General features: G+C 43.2%; 1 protein-coding gene across 6 annotated transcripts in view; it reads right to left on the bottom strand.

Annotated features, from left to right (window-relative positions):
- The window catches only part of add2 (adducin 2 (beta)), a 35,514-nt gene that overhangs the window by 10,916 nt on the left and 9,264 nt on the right, over nt 1–15,334 (bottom strand). For all 6 annotated transcript variants that reach the window (XM_077241595.1, XM_077241600.1, XM_077241596.1 and 3 more), the window contains 7 exons: nt 14,835–14,986; nt 13,499–13,579; nt 12,321–12,470; nt 10,882–11,025; nt 10,689–10,787; nt 9,352–9,528; nt 1,538–1,777 (listed from right to left, as the gene is read on the bottom strand). In XM_077241595.1, the coding sequence (XP_077097710.1) occupies nt 1,538–1,777; nt 9,352–9,528; nt 10,689–10,787; nt 10,882–11,025; nt 12,321–12,470; nt 13,499–13,579; nt 14,835–14,986 (1,043 nt within the window). The remainder of the gene's footprint in view (nt 1–1,537; nt 1,778–9,351; nt 9,529–10,688; nt 10,788–10,881; nt 11,026–12,320; nt 12,471–13,498; nt 13,580–14,834; nt 14,987–15,334) is intronic.

Raw genomic sequence — 15,334 nt, 5'->3', positions numbered from 1 at the left:
CCAATAATATTCTATGACTCACACTCTGACTATTTTCTGAACTGCAACACAGTCTCTGGCTTAGTCATTCAAATTGTCAATTCATTTTCAATAGAAAAGCTACTCTGATTTCTACAATACACTGCAAGCTACACTGATTAGGCTACTCTTTCATATGCTGATACTTTAGCAATGAAGAACTTAACATGGACGAGAGCAGATCACTATGATCATCAGTTATCAAAAGAGACACCATTTAAGGTTTCAAAGGTAGTAACATACAAACAGAATTACGACACAAATAGTTAGTAGGCCTATGTACTATATAACAGGGCCCTGAACAGGGTGCAGGATTATTTTAAACATAATTTTAAACATTCCTGAAAAAGTATAGTCACAATGCAGTAGTTCCCACACACATATTTTAACTACCAAATGGGTGATAGTACACCCCTATATGGATAAATAAATTACAGTTTCAGAAAGCACATACTTTGTGCTCAAAATGAGCCTATAATGCAAAATAACAAGCCTAATTAGGGATAGTAAAGATCCAAAAGCACAAACATAAAATAACGGCCACACTAGGGTCCAATTCTCACTAACTATTAACAATGCGTTTGCCTCAAACTCAAAATTACTGCTTATTAATAGTTAGTAAGGTAGTTGTTGACTTTAGGTATTGGGTTGGATTAAGGAATGTGGTCATGCAGAATAAGGCATTAATATGGGCTTTATAAGTACTAATAAACAGCCAATATCCTATAATATGCATGCTAATAAGCAACTAGTTAATAGTGAGAATTGGACTATAAACTAGAGTGTTACCAAAATAATATTTGAAATGTTTAAAAAGCTGTAATTACTGTTTACAGTATATTCAGCTTGTGAAAATTTGTATTATGATGAACAATTATTATTAATGTATTAATACATTTAGAAAATCCATACAATAAAATACAGTTTTATTTGTATATACTATAATTGCAAAAAGAAAAATATGAGAACATAGTATGTGTTTTTGTAAAGACATATATATATATATATATATATATATATATATATATATATATACACATATACATATACAGTATATAATACTGATTTTCTACATTTGAAATGGTTACCATTTGCAATTTTTCATAGTATAATTTTTTATTAATTTTATTAAAACCAGTAATGTTTTGTTTGACCTGCTAACCTCAAAATAATAATTATTTTAATAATAGTATCAGGAACCGACAACAATTAAAAAACAAAATATTGTATTAGTAAATTTTTTTTTTTTTTAAATCCCCATTTTTTTTAATTCATAGATAAGTTAGATTTCCAACATATTTTGACTATACTAGGAAATGTCCCCACTTTCAATATCAGAAATCTGGTCACCTTAGGTCACACAATTTGAGATATGTTGCATGAGTTATTAGCATTATTTGTCTAAAGTATTAGTCACAACTTGGCGGTCAGTGCTAATAATTAAGCTCAAATCGCATTATTAGAATAGACATTTTGGATACTCAAATTATATTAAGTTTACACAAGCTATCTCTCTCACCGTAGTCCGATGTCCTGGGCTGGCCTGGTCCTGGTTGACTTTCTGATAGATATTTGGGGTGTTCAGCCATCTAGTCTTCTGCTGTTGTCTCTGGGTGTGTGGATTGAGACGAGGGTGGGGTTGAACCCCATCATCATGAAAAGAAAATGACGTGACGGTGGCAGGTACCTCCACCTCTCTCCTGGTTCTGGTGCGCTCCAACAGCACTGGGAAACGGTAGGCGTATCCTGTACGGTAACCCTATAAAATGATGATCAAATGTTCTAAAGTCAAGTCTACTAGCAATACAATTTGAATTGGGTAAATTGCTCTGGTCTGAAATGTCTACATTGTTTTCGATACATTTAGACTTTACCATCCACGTACATGCAATCCCAGTATTTTTTTCTTCACAATGTCTTCATAAATGTGTAAATTATATTATATACATTTATTATTTCTTTATCTTATTTTTATTAATAACTAAGCACCTTTTTCAAATACTTTTCTATTGTTTCTTGCTATGTTGTATTTTTCTTTTTCTTATTACTTGTTTCTTGTTAAAGGGTTACTTAGCCCAATTAAGACATGAAGTTGTATGCAATCCTTACCAGCACTATAGTGCATACACACTGACCCACTCTGTAGTCACCTCCCTGGTCAGAGTTCTGGCCGCTGGAAGTTTTTCAAGAAAGTACTCCCGGTTACTTTCCGTGGTCTCAAAACTGTGTGTTTTTATGTGAAAAAATTATTTGCGTTTCAAAGCTTGATTAATTTACCACACAAAAAACACGCCAAACAAATTTCATACCTCAGTTTTAATAGGCACTATTTTCTTTCCATTTCTATCAATCCGCGCTGCTGTCAACGTCAACAGTGCGCACGTTCCATGGGATCATAAAATTAGTAAATAGAGCTTACCCGTGGTACTGGTACAGCAAAACTCTTTAAAATCTGTTTTTTTCTTTTTCCTCCCTGGTTGGGGATGTAATCGTCTTCGCTGAAGTGAGCACTGCACACACGATAATCATTGATTCTGGATATTTTAGCTCCCGCAGAGTAGCCGATGGCAACCAGCCAAAGCTGTCTCGTAGCTATATCCGAAACAGGAAAACGACTCGGTTACTAACGTAACCTCGGTTCCCTGAGAGGAGGGAACGAGTATTGCGTAAGTAGCTTACGCTATGGGAAAACTCCTTTTCTCGAGAATATTGAAGTCTTTATGTAAAACGCATTGCAGCTGCACAGCTGACAGCAATGAACGAAGGCAGCTCGGTCATTGGCTGTGCTGCGGCAACTTGCTCGAACCAATGACAGGGCGACTCTGAATGCGCGACCAATGAGCGCGCTTCGCGCCCGCGCGCGTCAGAGCCCGCCAAGATGGGCGTGGCCAAGAGCTATATATTGGGCGCCCCGTCATGAGAGTTCTTTAGGTTAAAAACGACTGAAGCGAACTAACCAAGCACAAGCACGGCAGCTTACGCAATACTCGTTCCCTCCTCTCAGGGAACCGAGGTTACGTTAGTAACCGAGTCGTTCCCTTTCGAGAGGTCTCTCCTATTGCGTAAGTAGCTTACGCTATGGGAACACCATGCAAAACGCCGTGCGTGCTGAACTTCGCCTTATGATAGCCAGAGGCAGGTGCCTGAGCTAAAAAAGCAAAGTTATCATCCAACTAGCCGGCAGAGGCGAGCTTTATATGTGGGAAAGAATACAGAGCGGCTAGAAGGCGCTCAGTGTGACACAAGCACATACATAATCTAGATACGAACTCGTAGTTCAACTAGCATCATGCTGATAGTACATTGGAATGCAGTGTCGGGACCTGTAGGTTGTAGAACCTGATAAATGTGGACGGTGAGGCCCAGCCTGCCGCCGCACAAATATCCTCGATCGGTATCCCGCTCGACCATGCCCAGGAAGAAGCCACACTCCTGGTGGAGTGTGCTTTGACTCCCCAGGGGCATTGAAGTCCCTTAGCTTCATAAGCCAGCGCTATAGCTTCAACTATCCAGTGAGAGATTCTCTGCTTTGAAAACGGCGGAACCTTTCGTACGGCCGCCAAAGCATACAAACAGTTGTTCTGTCTGTCTGAATAGGGCAGAACGCTCCAAATACACTCTGAGAGCCCTAACGGGGCAGAGTAGATTAGCGTCGTGTTCGTCTGCTGGGGACGATAGCGCAGTTAGGGAGATAACCTGTGCTCTGAAGGGAGTGGTGAGCACTTTAGGAATATACCCATGTTTCGGTCTAAGGACGACCCTGCAGTCGTTAGGTCCGAATTCTAGGCAGGCAGCGCTTGTCGAAAGCGCGTGCAGGTCGCCCACTCTCTTGACCGAGGCGAGTGCCAGCAAGAGCGCAGTCTTGAGCGAGAGCTGTTTAAGGTGCACGGTTCGGAGTGGTTCGAACGGAGGCCCTTTAAGAGCGTCTAGGACAGTAGCTAGGTCCCAGATCGGCACTGAGGGGGGGCGTGAAGGGTTCATCCTCCTAGCGCCCCTTAGGAAACGAATAATTAGGTCGTTTCTTCCCAATGGACGTTCCATTACAGGGTCGTGTGATGCTGTGATGGCCGCCACATATACTTTGAGCGTGGAGGGGGCGCGGCCCGCCTCCAGAAGCCCTTGTAGAAAAGCGAGTACGTTCGTAATCTCGCATGTTTCAGGGTTCAGGCCCTTGGCATTACACCAGACACTGAACACTTTCCATTTCTGGGCATATAAGCGTCTCGTGGAGGGCGCCCGCGCCTCAGCGATGGTTTTTAGTGCTCCGCTCGTGAGGTTCCTGGGAACCCGTTGAGGGGCCATGCATGAAGGGCCCACAGATCGGGGCGGGGATGAAATATCATCCCGTTGGCCTGACTGAGGAGGTCTGGCCTCAGTGGAATCGGCCGTGGTGCAGATTGCATTTGCATCAGATCTGGAAACCATGTTTGGTTCTTCCAGAGTGGGGCTATCAGCAGCACTGCGTCTTTCTCCTCTCTGACCCGACTGATGACCTGCGGTAGCATCGCGATCGGGGGAAAGGCATATAAGGGACGGCTCGGCCAGCTCTGGGCGAGCGCATCCATGCTTTTCGTGAAGAAAAGAGGGCAGTGCGCGTTCTCCTTGGAGGCGAAGAGGTCGATCTCCGCTTTGCCAAAGGTTTTCCATAACCAGTGAATCGTCAGCGGGTTGAGAGCCCATTCTCCTGGGAGAATTTTGTCTCTGGATAGCATGTCCGCCCCCTGGTTCAGGGCACCTGGCACATGCGCTGCTCTCAGCGAGCGCAAGTTGTGCTGGGACCATAAAATGAGTCTCCTGGCCATTGAATGCATGGAGCTCGACCTGAGTCCACCCTGGCGATTTATGTACGATACTACCGTCATGTTGTCCGTTCGGACCAAGACGTGTTCGTTTCTCAGCTGTGGGAGCAGGGCTCTGAGAGCCAAAGCGACCGCTTTCATTTCCAGACAGTTTATGTGTAGGCGCTTCTCCGGGTTTGACCAAAAGCCAGAGACAGGCCTGCCCTCGTAAAGGGCCCCCCAACCTATTTTGGAGGCATCTGTCGTTATCATCTTTCTCCTTGTGTTCTCACCCAGACTCACGCCTGACTGGTACCAGTCGGCGGCTTTCCAGTGCGTCAGGGCTTTTATACAGCCGTGGTTCGCTCTGATTAAAAGGTGGCCCGAACGCCACGCGTGAGTAGGGACGCGGCTCTTGAGCCAGCGTTGGAGAGGGCGCATATGCAACAATCCTAGCTGGAGTACGGCCGATGCTGAGGCCATGAGACCGAGCATCCTCTGAAACCGCTTGACGGGGGCGAGCGCGCCCGCCCTGAATGATGTTGCAAGGCGCCGGATGGTGAGCGCGCGCTCTGATGAGAGACGCGCTGTCATTTGCATCGAGTCTAGAACTATTCCCAGGAAAGAAATCCTCTGGCTGGGAGATAGTATGCTTTTTGCAAAATTGATTCTTAGACCCAGGCATTCTAAATGGCTGATAATCCAAGATCTGTGTGTTATTAACTGACTCTCTGATTGTGCTAGAATCAGCCAATCGTCGAGATAATTCAGTATTCGCACTCCCCTTCGCCTTAGGGGGGAAAGTGCTGCATCCATACATTTCGTGAATGTACGGGGAGCCAGGGACAGGCCGAACGGAAGTACTGTGTACTGGTACGACTGTCCCTCGAAAGCGAATCTCAGAAACGGCCTGTGATGAGGCGCTATTGGAATGTGAAAGTAAGCATCTTTCAGATCCACTGAGAGAAACCAATCTCCTGGGCGTACTTGTGCGAGGATATGCTTGGTTGTTAACATTCTGAACGAGCGAATCATTAGTGCTTTGTTCAGGTGTCTGAGATCTAGGATGGGGCGGAGACCGCCATCCTTTTTCGGGACGAGAAAATAGCGGCTGTAAAAACCTGCCTCGCTCAGAGAGGGGGGAACAGTTTCCACAGCGCCCTTTTCTATTAGTTTGCGCACCTCGGTGCGTAGAACATGTGAGCACTCTTTTCTCACTTTCGTCTCGACCACAGTCGTAAAACGTGGTGGTCTGCGAGCGAACTGGAGCGAGTATCCGTGCTTTACTATATTCAATACCCATTTCGGCATATCTGGAATATTTTCCCATGCCGCTGCGTGTACAGATATGGGCTGAATACAGGCTAGGGGCGGGCCGCTGTGACGCAGGGACCCGGCCAGCGAATCGCCTGAGCTCATAGCTCTCAGAGGCGCGGGCGCGCGCTGAGCAGCTGAGTGAATGGGCGCGTGTGTGATTACAGCAGCGCGCGCTGTGTCTGTAAAACTCGCAGCCTGGGCTGGGGTTGTGTTTGACACTGTAAGGACAGTGTTTATAAGTGGGGGTGCATAAACAGTGGTAGGCACACGCGTCACTTTTATAATGTTTCCCGCTTTTACTGGGGATGAATTTATAACTGTGTGAACAGTGCTTGTGTGTAGTGGTGCGTACATGACCGTAGGCACGTGATCTACATTCATGGGGTGCGCAGCTTGAGCTGGGAATGAATTTGGCACTGTTTTGACAGTATCTGGGAATGCACACCTTGTGGACATGTGAACCCTTAGTGACACAGGCAGAAAAAGACTCTTTTTGTGTTTTCTGTGCGTCGCCGTAAAAACGGCGTTTGTTTGCAGGTGAGCGAGCTCTGTGACTGGCCCATTGACTGCTGTATGAACATATCCAGCCGCCTGTAAGGGGACTGGGTAATGCTTGAGCTTTTGCAGAGAGAGTGGTCCGGCTTTTGCGAGACACGCACTCTCTCTTTTCATTCTTGTGGCTAGGACGGCTTTCGAGGCTCGGGGTTCAGCACAATCTTGGGCCGAGGACCCCGTCGCTCAGAAGGCGGCTTGCGGTTGTGAGAGCGCGAGCGGCGTCGAGCGTCAGCCTGAGGCGCGGGCTGAGAGGCGGTGGGGGCTGTTCTTGCCCGCTGCGGCTGCGGCGGCCTCTGTCTGCTCTGCGATGAGCTGGAGCGCTTGGGCAGGAAATGCCGCATAGCTTGTGAAGCATTCTGGGCCTCAGTGAAGCGTTCGGCGAAACCCTTAACTGCCGGTCCAAACAGCCCGCTGGTGGAGATAGGCGCGTCGAGAAATGGCGCCTTATCCGCGTCCTTCATCTCAGTCAGAGTCAACCACAGATGGCGCTCGAGAACAGTCAAATTAGCCATGGCACGGCCGATAGACTGGGCGGTGGCCTTCGTGGCTCGCAGGGCTATGTCAGTCGCGCTGCGTAGGTCCTTAAAGGCTTCGGGTTCGGGGCCAGACTCGTCCATAGAGCGGAGAAGCTTGGCTTGGAACACTTGAAGTACCGCCATAGAGTGAAGCGCTGATGCAGCTTGGCCGGCGGCGGCGTAAGCGCGACCGGCGAGAGCTGAAGTAGTGCGGCAGGGCTTCGAGGGGTGGGAAGCTTTGGCTTTCCATCCGGTGGTGGAGGGCGGGCAGAGATGATTGGCCACGGCCTCCTTGAGGGGCGGTGTTCCCTCGTAGCCTCTTTCCTTCGCGCCGTCCACAGAGGAGAGCGAGGAAGAAAAAGAAGGCTTTAGGCGCGCAGAGTGGGGGGCTTTCCACGACTTGGTGAGTTCGTCGTGAACTTCCGGGAAGAAGGGAGAAGGCCTTTGCCGAGGGGCCTGCTGGCGCCCCTGCAGAAACCACTCATCCAGTCGGCTCCGGGTTGGTTCTTCGGGAGAAGACCAATCGAGCCCGAGGTCTTCCACGGCCTTAGAGAGAACGCGGATAATCTCGCTATCCATGGTGGAGCCCCCGCTCGCGCTAGCTAGCGTCGACGGGGCGGGGTCGAGAGTTGAGCCCGGCCAGTCGTCCGATGCAGCGTCGATTGACAAGCTGTCATCCATTCCCCCGTCGTCCTCGGACGCGCCGAAAGTCACAAGGCCCACCGCTCTGCTAGAGGGGTGTGGGTCCGGCTGGGTGAACTGAACCGGCGGTGGGGAAGGCAAGAGCGGCGGTGAAGCACGCGGAGACTGGCTCGGCGTGACGTCACTGAGCTCAGGTTCAGGAAGCCTCTGTGAGCGGCGCTTTTTCTTAGTGCGCGGCTCGAACAGAGGGATGGCGGCGATGGGCTCGCTCACAGCGAAAGCGGCGAGGCGAGCCCGCAGTGCGGAGAGACCCAGGTCGTCACATTCGGGGCATCCGCCCTTGGTCAAAGCAGCTTCTGCATGGTCCCGGCCCAGGCAGCGAGCGCAGATGATGTGACGATCCCCGTCCGGGAGAAGGTCTCTGCACGACGCGCAGGAAGGCATTTGAAACAACGCCTTGGAAAATTTGCTCTTTTACAAGTGTCGCAGAGCGAACAGATGTAAATACTTGCGTGAGCAGTACGCCGGATGGCTCAGTAGGATCGCGTTAGAAGGCGGCAAATCCCGCTGGTATGCTTTTCGACGGCGAAGCTTCAATAATCCGGAGGATCCAGCGAAGAAGGTGTTCGCTGAAGGAGATTAAATCTAAAGAACTCTCATGACGGGGCGCCCAATATATAGCTCTTGGCCACGCCCATCTTGGCGGGCTCTGACGCGCGCAGGCGCGAAGCGCGCTCATTGGTCGCGCATTCAGAGTCGCCCCGTCATTGGTTCGAGCAAGTTGCCGCAGCACAGCCAATGACCGAGCCGATTTGTCTGGCGTGTTTTTTGTGTGGTAAATTAATCAAGCTTTGAAACGCAAATATTTTTTTCTCGTAAAAACGCACAGTTTGAGGCCCCGGAAAGTAACCGGGAGTACTTTCTTGAAAAACTTCCAGCGGCCAAAACTCTGACCAGGGAGGTGACTACAGAGTGGGTCAGTGTGTATGCAGTGCACTATAGTGCTGGTAAGGATTCCATACAACTTCATGTCTTAAATGGGCGAACTAACCCTTTAATGCTTTGGCAATATTGTATGTAAACACAATCATGCAAATAAAGTGCCCTATAATGATTTTTCAGACATTACCTTTCATGTTGTAGTGTAATAAAGTTGTTTGTGAGTATAAAAGGTCTACAAAGTATCTCCCAAAAAATGTGACTGTGGCGAGCGACGGCCGAGGGATGTGAGAGATGCGAGACCGGTGTGCTTCACAGGTGTTGCTCATTAGCAATCGCACAAAAGTCCCTCGCTACAGTGACCAATCAGAGCAGAGTATGCTCTCGGAAAGGAGGGGTTTCGTGAGACTGAATCCTTTATTAAACCGTTTCAGATACTGTGTGAAAAGGGGTGATGCTGCAATGCATATTATGAGAAAATTAAAAGGTTTTTTTGACCTTGGATGCATGTAAACCTGTTGTAGGAGACCAGCCAAACAAAATTGGGAACCTTAACATAATAGCACTTTAAATTGGAATCAACTAACCAGATTGTCCAGCGTCCTCATCAATGCTTCAAACTCATGTTCTCCCAGCCTGCTCTTGTGCATGGGGCCGAAGGTGGATCCAGCCCAACCCACAGTGCCTGTGACGACAGGCCTGTGAATGTTGCGGTCCAGCATGATTAGGTTTTGTTCCCCTCCAGCGCTGCACAGTGCTGCCACCTGCCAGGACAGCGCAACACTGCAGCATGACTCAGTGTGGACAAACAGCATTCTGAACATTACACTCCAGCTAACAATACAACTATTCTCAACCCGTGCACTTCTTTCAGTTTTCACAATCCGTTTTATTGTCTTTCTGTCATGGGTCCCACAGTTTTGACTAATACATTTAAAAGACTTTTCCATGACCTTTCCAGTCATTCCTGCAATGATTTCAAAATCATTTGATACTGCGCAGATTGCTTTCATTGGTGCATGACGTGGCATTCTAAAAACTAAAAGAAGTTAAAATATGTCTCTTGCTCGAGTGACCCACGTTTTTAACCGCAAATACACATTCCTTGTGAATGGCGCAATACATGGGCATTTTTACTGCACATAAATCTCTCACAGAGCATTATATGTTGGTGATGAAATATATTGCAAAGCAAAAACTATAAAAATGTATATTTACTATAAATATTTACACTACAGTAAAAAGTTTGTGGTCACTATGATTTAAAAAAAGAAAAGAAATTGATTAAAATGAGCAGAAAAGACATCAGCAATTTTACAAAAGATTTCTATTTCAAATAAATGCTGTTCTTTTGATCTTTCTATTAATCAAACAATACGGAAAATAAAATGTACAACGGTTTCCACAAAAATATTAAGCAGCACGTGTTTTGAGCACCAAATCAGCATTAAACTGATTTCTGAAGGATAATTTTGGCACTGAAAACTGGAGTAATGATGCTGAGAATTCAGCTGTGCCATCACAGGAATAAATTATGTTTTAAAATATAATCAAAATAGAAAACATCTTTTAAATTGTAATAATATTTTCACTGTTTTTACAGTACTTTTGATCAAACAAATCCAGCCTTGAAACATAACGCTTCTTTTTAAAACATTTAAAAAATCTTACCAACCCCTAACTTTTAGTGTATATTTACTAATAAATATGTATATTATAATATAAATATTTAATTTATAGCAATATGCATATATATACTACAAATATGACTTTTCTGTGTGTTCTCTTGCACACACCCTTTCACTGGTTCTCTCAGTCTCTGAACACTATAGCATTCTCTCTCTCTTCACTCATACTGTCCCACTATCACTCTTCCATGTTTTCCACCATGGGAAGGGCTGTAACTTTTGTTGTTGTTGCCTACCTGTGTTTGACAGGCGGTCTGGATGTGATAGATTGTGTAAAATGCCTCCTCCACTGACTCTCCCAGGGCCACGATTCCATGGTTCCTCAACACCAACACCTGTACAATAACAACATTTCATCAACCCCTTTTCGACCTTACGGGCCTCACAACATCATGCTCTGAGGGAAGTCTCTGTAATCGAGGATCTAACCTTGCATGTAGGGCCAAGGCTCTTCTGGAGTTCCACTCTGTCCTCTTCGTCCTCCATTACTCCATTATAGTCATAATAAGCTACCTCACCCACCAGCAAAGCCTCATGGGATAGCGGTAGCAGGCCACACTTCATGGCTGATACCTACATGAAAGATTAATAGCGGTTATAGGGGATGATTGTTGCTAGAATAATAAAATCCACCCATTAAGATAAATGAGAGAATGCAGTATGAAGTATCTCCAACAGCTGTCAGCTCTCAGGTTTGTAGGTAATTTGAGACAACTGAGACAATGCTTCTAAAATAATAGAGTGATAATAGTTAATTTTAATATGGAATAAGTATTTTCATGGTTAGTGGAAGGCAGGACCTCAGAATATATAAAAATGTCAGACAGATATGGATAGATAGACAGATAGATAGATAGATAGAATGATAGATAGATAGATAGACAGAGATAGATAGATAGATAGAATGATAGATAGAATGATAGATAGATAGATAGATAGACAGACAGACAGACAGACAGACAGACAGAGATAGATAGATAGACAGATAGATAGATAGAATGATAGATAGAACGATAGATAGAATGATAGATAGATAGATAGATAGACAGATAGACAGAGATAGATAGATAGATAGACAGACAGATAGATAGAATGATAGATAGAATGATAGATAGATAGATAGATAGAACGATAGATAGAATGATAGATGGATAGACAGATAGATAGAATGATAGATAGACAGACAGATAGATAGAATGATAGATAGAATGATAGATAGAATGATAGATAGATAGATAGATAGATAGATAGATAGATAGATAGATAGACAGATAGAATGATAGATAGATAGACAGATAGATAGAATGATAGATAGATAGATAGATAGATAGATAGATAGATAGATAGATAGATAGATAGATAGATAGATATATAGAACGATATATAGAATGATAGATAGACAGACAGATAGATATAATGATGGATAGATAGATAGATAGATAGATAGATAGATAGATAGATAGATAGATAGATAGATAGACAGACAGATAGAATGATGGATAGATAGATAGACAGACAGACAGACAGATAGATAGATAGATAGATAGATAGATAGATAGATAGATAGATAGATAGATAGATAGATAGATAGATAGACAAATAGATGGATAAAATTAACAAAACAACATAAACAAACAAACAAACAAACAAACAAATTAATTTATGGCATTTAAATATGAAACAATTGGTAAAAACAAACTAGTATTTAGTTTTAGATTAATATGTTGTACAAATATTAAATATATTTGCATAAATTACATTCTTTTTTATGAGTGGCTCAAGAAACTCTAGAAAACAATGCCCTTCTCCTCCACTGTAAGTTCCTGTTTCAGCACTGTGGACTGTTCTCAGGCCAGTGTGTGTCGTACCGCAGCTGTGGCAGGAGTGTGGAGGTGCAGCAGACACCGGACGTCCGGTCGGGCAGAGTAGATAGCAGAGTGAAGACTGAACGCAGACAGATCCACTCCCAGAGTAGTGCTGCCTTTCTCCACCACCTCCCCCAGAACGTTCACCTTCACCTGGACATCACAGAGAGCACAAGGTTTGATCAAGCGTTCAAAAAAAATCCTTAAAAAAAACAGGTGATTCAATGTGATTCATTTGGACCATCCTGAATCTGATCATATTACTTCTATCATTTAATGAATCAACATACTGGTTGGCATTATGAAAGGCCTTTCTTAAAAATGAGATACCCTCATTACCTCATTATATATCTCATTAAAATGAGATAATTCATAATGTGCAGAACCTGATTTTATCATGTTCCTGGATAAACATCTCTGTTGATCCTGGAACAACATTCTAATCAACCAATCATATTTGAGGGACACAGTTTATGTCAAGTTTAGTCTTACAACATCAGTGTCATTCACCTATCATTTCTCTCTGATAACTTAAGGGTATGGTTATGTTTAGGGGTAGGAATATTGTTAGGATTCAATTTTCGGGAACAGGAATGTTGTTCCGGGATCAACAAAATATGTTGACCCAGGAATACATCTGACTCTGCAAAATCAGGACGTGTGCATAATTTACTACTGTTCTATTATGTATAAATATAAATGTATTTTTAAATATAGATTTATATTTAGATATAAAAATAAATTTAAATGAATATAATGAAATATAATAAATAAAATATATTAATTACTACATTATCCTTTTAGTTGACCAAAACTTTGAACTGCATTTTTTTCTTATTTTATCCATTCCAAGTCACAATTTATGATACAAATTGTGCACATTCATGGACACGAGAATTTTTTCATGAGAAACAATTTCTAATACCTTCTTTTTTGCAACAATGTACAAAATATCCCCAGAAAAATGCTGAACAGACTGAATCTTTTAGTTTGTATAAGCAAATAATACACACAATCTCCAACTGTGATGTTTCCAGTGACCTTCATTTGAACGCTTTAGCACAGTGAAACGGTATCATCAGGAGACATCTTGCAGGACACAAGAGGAACTTGTTTGGTGTGTGTGTGTGTGTGTGTGTGTGTGTGTGTGTGTGTGTGTGTGTGTGTGGACAGTCTCTCACCAGACTGGACGCAGTCACCTCCCCGCAGGCCAGACCATTCGGCAACACGAGGAAATGTTCCTGTTCTTTACTAACACGCATCTGCAGAGAGAAAGAGATACTTTTATCCAGAGCAACTTATAGTACAATTACAGGAACAATCTCCCTGGAGCAACCTGAGGTTAAAGGGATAGTTCACCCGTAAATGAAAAAAATCTGACATTTACTCATCCTCATGTCCTACCAAACCTGTACAGCTTTTCATACGATTTTCAGAGATAGTGACTTATATTTCTGTCCGTGTCAGACTGTAGCGTACAAGTCCGAAATTTATGGTGCAGCCATGTTATGTTTTATTCACATTTGGATAACTTTTTGGGAATTAAAATACCTTCAACATTCTTCTTAATATCTCTTTTTGTGTTCCATGAAAGAAAATAAGTCCTAAGGGTTTAAAATGACATGAGGGAAAGCAATGACAGAATTAAAACATTTTGAGTGAACTATCCCTTTAAGAGTCTTGATTTTCACAACTCTTGCGAAGATCAAACTAGAAACCTTGTTACCAGACTTGATCACAAAACCACTTCCTATTTTTAAAACAAATCCATATAGACTGAGCGAAGGAGAAATGAATAAGTATGCTAATGTAAATGCAGCAAAAATTATTCAGTATTTTTAATCAGCTTAATGTGCCCCAGAAGTGATAGACTGGCAGCTGTGCGCAATTATTTAAAGTCACTATACGTGAACTTACTTTTTTTTAATATATCATAAGCATGAGTTATATAACAGTTAATAAGCAGACTCATACAATACTGTTCAAAATGTTAAGTTCATTAAGATTTAAAAAAAAGAAGTAAACTTTTATACAGAAGGGATACATTAAATGGATCATAAGTGACAGTAAAGACATTTCTAATGTTACAAAATAATTGTATTTTAAATAAATGCTGCACTTTTGAACTTTCTACTCAAAATAAATTTTTTTTCAACATTGGTTATAATAAGAAGTGTTTCCTGAGCAGCAAATCAGCATGTTAGAATGATTTCTGAGGGATCATGTGACAGTAATGTCTGCTGAAAATTCAACATGAATAAATTACATTTGAACATTAAAATAAGAAACAGTTTTTATTGCAATACAATTTTTTTTATATATATATAAATGCAGCCTTGGTGAGCATAAGAATCCCAACAGTATAGGGCACGTTTTAATTTAATCACATAAATCACATTTCAACCTTCATTAGAGCCTGTTTAATCAATCACGCTCTAAGTTAAAAGTTGCGCAGGGAGCACTTCTCAGGATTCTTGGGTATACTGACAGAAGTGTTTATGGGTTGTGTTTTCTTACTGTGAGGCACGTGTTGGCCAGCTGGGCCCAGCCGTACAGATCCACCAGTCGGTGAACACTAGCCAGTTTGCAGCGCATCAGTCTCTCCCCCTTCACCATGGAGCTCGGCTCCCATCCCTGCACATCGTTAATGGGGGTCACCATGGTAACGGCTGCACAGGCATGAGGAACAAAAGAAACAGCACAACTGGTGTCAGTGAAAGTAAAAAGAGCAGCACTACTTAGTACTACAGTTTAATTGGTGACACAGCCTTTTTATCATGAGACTGTGAACAGTTCAGTTTGACTGAATTCAACTGAATTCACACAAATGTTCTCACTTTCTCACAAATAAATTAAGTTTGAAACTAAAACTCCTCTAATTTGAAAGTATCTGAATAAAAGAATAATGTTATGTGATATGCGCATGAACACTGAATAAAACTGAAACTCTGAACGATATATAAAACTAATACCGTTTTCTATTTATATATATATATATATATATATATGACAACAAT

The sequence above is a fragment of the Siphateles boraxobius genome, unplaced genomic scaffold, assembly GCF_051911475.1.
Source record: "Siphateles boraxobius isolate OS27281-9 unplaced genomic scaffold, OSU_SipBor_1 24, whole genome shotgun sequence".
Classification (NCBI taxonomy): Eukaryota; Metazoa; Chordata; class Actinopteri; order Cypriniformes; family Leuciscidae; genus Siphateles; species Siphateles boraxobius.
Note: the sequence above shows the minus strand (reverse complement) of the source record. Positions and strands in the feature narration are given on the sequence as shown.